Source organism: Mirounga leonina, unplaced genomic scaffold (genome assembly GCF_011800145.1).
Source record: "Mirounga leonina isolate KUSES-001 unplaced genomic scaffold, KU_Mleo_1.0 Mir_154, whole genome shotgun sequence".
NCBI lineage: Eukaryota > Metazoa > Chordata > Mammalia > Carnivora > Phocidae > Mirounga > Mirounga leonina.
Window position 1 is genome coordinate 32630233 of NW_023270389.1, and position 3781 is coordinate 32634013.

The following is a 3781-nucleotide window of genomic DNA, read 5'->3' on the forward strand; positions in this document are numbered from 1 at the left end:
GAGGGGAGATCAAGGAGGACTGAAATCTAAGTCTTGTCAGGGGCAGACTTAGAAGCACAAAGTATCAGAAGCTGTATGTTCAAGGTCCATATGGAAGCAAAGGTTCTGCCCCATATCAGGCAGGATAGAAACCTGGGAAGAACTTTCTCCCAGAGAGAACTCTCATAGACAGAGGCCGTGAGGATGAGTCTGGCGTGGGCTGGGGGCTTATAGACCATGACAAGGTTTAGTGCCAGAACCTAGGAATGGCCTTGGCAGACAGGGAGGTCCTTTATCTAATTGCTGTCCCCCAGGACACTTTGGGTCAACTATTCTAAAAGCTAAGTTATCATTTAACTAGCTTCTGGTTGATATTTCTATGGAGGGAGTTTACTCATTTGGTTACTTGATTTTTGATTAATAGCCTCTCCATCTGGGAGGATACCCCAGGAAGGTATGAGATTCAAGGTCAAGTATTCCAAGGATGCTTAACCAAGATTTTTTTTTAATGCCAAAGAGGATTGCAGTTATACTTGCTTTCAGTTTATTCCATTATAAATAGTCCTAATTATGTTCTATAACACAGAGCTTTGGGATCTTGACCATCGGTGTAGACCCCTAACTATTCTTTTACTGAAGATCATCTTGGTCTCACTTGTAGGCAGTCTGCTAGCCCCCTCTCAGCCCAGCATTGGAGGTGGGGGGGAGCTTTGGCTTGGGCCCACAGCCTGGAGTACCCGAGAGTGGGACCAAAGCAAAACACTCTGAAAGCGCTGTCTGGGAAATAAAAGGTATGGGGACAAATGCAGTCTGAGCCTCGCTGGTGGCAATCACGGTCTTTAATTATTAACGGAGTCACATTTTTGATTTGTAAGCGAGTGTCAGCTGGTAGGTGCTGGTTGAAGTACAGAGCTCAGAGGGAAAAAGACCTTAAACTTTAGCTCTTTGGAAATCAGCCCCTCCCTGGCATCATCAAACACCGTCTTTACTTCCCTTTGGTTGGGAACTCTTCAAGTAAGTGGCTTCCCAGTGTTTGACCACTCTTTTATCCCCTTGTGTCCCTCTGAGTGACAGAAAGGGAAAGAGTCCTCTTCCCTGAGGAGGGGCTTGTGAAAGACTAGTCCCCATTATGTTTTTCTCTTCCTCCTCCTCCTTATTCTAGAACTCTGCCTCCATCAGGAGTGCAGGGGCTTTTATAGAGAGATTCCTGGCCAAGAAGACACAAGACGCCACCCCTGGTCTTGACACTAGTTTATGCTACCTGGTACCCTTGAGCAAACCTCTTCACCTCTCAGGACCTCAATTTTCTCTCCTGTGAAATGGTTAGCATGTGTGTTTATGATTCCTTGTATATATGCCCATGTTACATGATCCCTCAGGCCCTAGGACTCCAGATAGTTTATGATTTCTCCCACTATGGGTGGAGGTAAGTGTCCCTGATGAGGATTTCAGGTCTTGGTGAGCATAACTATACTGAGAGGAGCTGCAGCTTCCAAGGATTGAGGGATGTTTACAAAAAGGCTGATGACTGGGTCTGCAGCCTCTCTGTCCGTGTCTAGAAGAGTGCCTTGAGGCTAGTGAGTATGCAAATATGTATTTGCAATGAAGGAAAGAAGAGGAGATGTAAGGGGGGGATGCAGAGAAGGAAGGGTGGCGTGGAGAGGGGAACCCCATTGAGGATCCCATTAGAAGGGTGCGGGAAAGCCTTCTTTCTGAAATTATCTTCCCACCCACGTGATCTCTCTTCTTTCTGAGAGGTGCCTCTAAGATCTTAATTCTCCTTCTACATGTTGGGCTGTCTCATTAAAATAAGCTGCAGATGGAACCCCTCTTGACCCCTCAACCCCACCAGGAACAGTTAGGCCGGGCTTGGATACCACTGAGGAGGGACAAGCAAACCCTCTGAGCACAGGTAGGAAAAGTGGGGTGTGAGTGCACGCAGTGAAGCCCCCTGGAGTTGAGGTCCCCTGAGGATCAATATGATTCTGAAGGCGATTGTCATGAGTGGTGGGAAAGGACAGAGCGCCTGGCGCCTAGGCTTCCCCAGGGCCCTCCTGGACTTCGGCAGCCATGTTGTTGGTCTGGAGCAAGAAGGCGGTGTAGGCCATGTCGGCTTCCTCCTTGGAGGACTAAGGGAGCAATAGGACAGGAGTCAGTGTTTGGGGCACTGGCTCAGCGGGTGGGGGGTGCAAGGAGGGTAGGCACTAATATCATGAATTCATAATCTTGGCCTAAGCAACCCAAGCCTGTGTTGACCTGCTGCTCTTATTCTAGCTCCCCATGCTCACCAAGGACTAATTTTGAGAAGCGGAAAGTTGCAGTTTCTAAAAATATCTCCCTCTGTCTCACTACCGCCTTCTGACAGGTGGAGTGGAACCACCTCTGTTGCTTGGGCCTGTCCCCGGAAGAGCTGCCCACACAGTCCAAGGGCAAGGTGGTCTAGACTGGTGTCAGCCACCGTGGTTCACGTTTTTCTTTCACTACCTGCTCAGAGATGGAGCTCGGCCACGACACAGAGCTAGAAGGGAAGGCTGTCTCCAGAACAAGCTTCCTCCCCTACTTGTTCCAGATTCGGGGTCTCTGCTGCTTCCAGGGAGAGTAGATAGGATAACAAGCATTAAAACCCTGGCCTAAGGAGGCACAGGGCATGGGAGGAGGTTAATATGTGACCCAGAGTCAGGAGTCACCTCTGGTAGGATTGTAAGCAATGTGGCACTTGGTTGGGGTGGGGATGGGCTTCTGGTGACTACCAAAGTGCCCACTGTCAGCAAATGTCTTTCAGACCCAAGCAGAAGGCTGGTCCTGAGCAAACTCTCAAGGGAGGCTGGGTGGCCTGATGTCCACAGGTTCCACAGCCCAGGAAAAGGATCCACCTAATCACTGGCATTTGACATTTGACCTTTCCCACCCTGTGTCTGCAGCTTCCATGCACTTCCTTCTTATCCCTCAGTCTCCCTCCTTCTGGCATGTTCACAGCCGATCAGCTTTCCTCCTGCCTCTGCCTCAGCCACATCAACACCACAACCAGTAAAACACGTCTTGCCCTCAAAAAGTTCTCCTGAATACTATTTTCATTACCTTCCCTATTCTGACATCAGCTCCCACACTGAGGTGGTTTCTCTTGAGGTTTAACTGCAGTCCTTAGTGCTACACTTCCTTGTCACACAAGTGAGGCCTCCCTCTCCCTCCTCACTCTTACCCGTTTTGCCTTCTTGGGTTCCTCAGTCTCCACGGTGTTCTCGGTGGTGGTGTTGCACTCTGTGGGAGGAGCAAGGTGGGGGGATTAGCCTTCACTGCCCTTATATTCCCACCCCAGAGGCAGAGTCAGGTCTAATTCTTGCTCTCCCAGGGGGGTTGGGCATTCCCTTGAGTGAGGGACATACCATCTTTTCCTCCAAGAGTTGTCTCCTGAGTGACTGGCGAGACTCCCATGTTGTCATTGGCACCAAAATCTCTGGAGTTCTCAAAGTCTGACATGCTAATGTCTGTCCTGTAGCTTCTAATAGAAATCCGGTCTGTCCAGGAGAAAGAGGAGTTGGTGTAGGGACAGAGGACATATGCGAGCAGGACACGCTGCCTCTGAGGGAACCCCACAGGATAGCTGGAGGGGGCAGCGTGGCATGTCGCTCATCTCTGACTCTGACCCAGAGCAGAATGGAAATGATCAGAGTCTCCTTTCCCGTCCCTTCTTACGGGGAATCAAGACTCAACAACCCCTGCCTCTTTTCTTTCTTCCTTCCTTTCTTCCTTTCTTCCTTTCTTTCTTTCTTTCTTTCTTTCTTTCTTTCTTTCTTTCTTTCTT

At 49.5% G+C, this 3781-nt stretch overlaps 1 protein-coding gene across 1 annotated transcript in view; it reads right to left on the reverse strand.

Annotated features, from left to right (window-relative positions):
- Window positions 1-1937: 1937 nt before the first annotated feature.
- The window catches only part of PIGR (polymeric immunoglobulin receptor), a 17098-nt gene continuing 15254 nt past the window's right edge, over window positions 1938-3781 (reverse strand). Inside the window, exons 9-11 of the mRNA XM_035009541.1 lie at window positions 3363-3494; window positions 3179-3237; window positions 1938-2108 (exon numbers count right to left, since the gene is read on the reverse strand). Coding sequence (XP_034865432.1) covers window positions 2013-2108; window positions 3179-3237; window positions 3363-3494 — 287 coding nt within the window. The 3' untranslated portion in view covers window positions 1938-2012. The remainder of the gene's footprint in view (window positions 2109-3178; window positions 3238-3362; window positions 3495-3781) is intronic.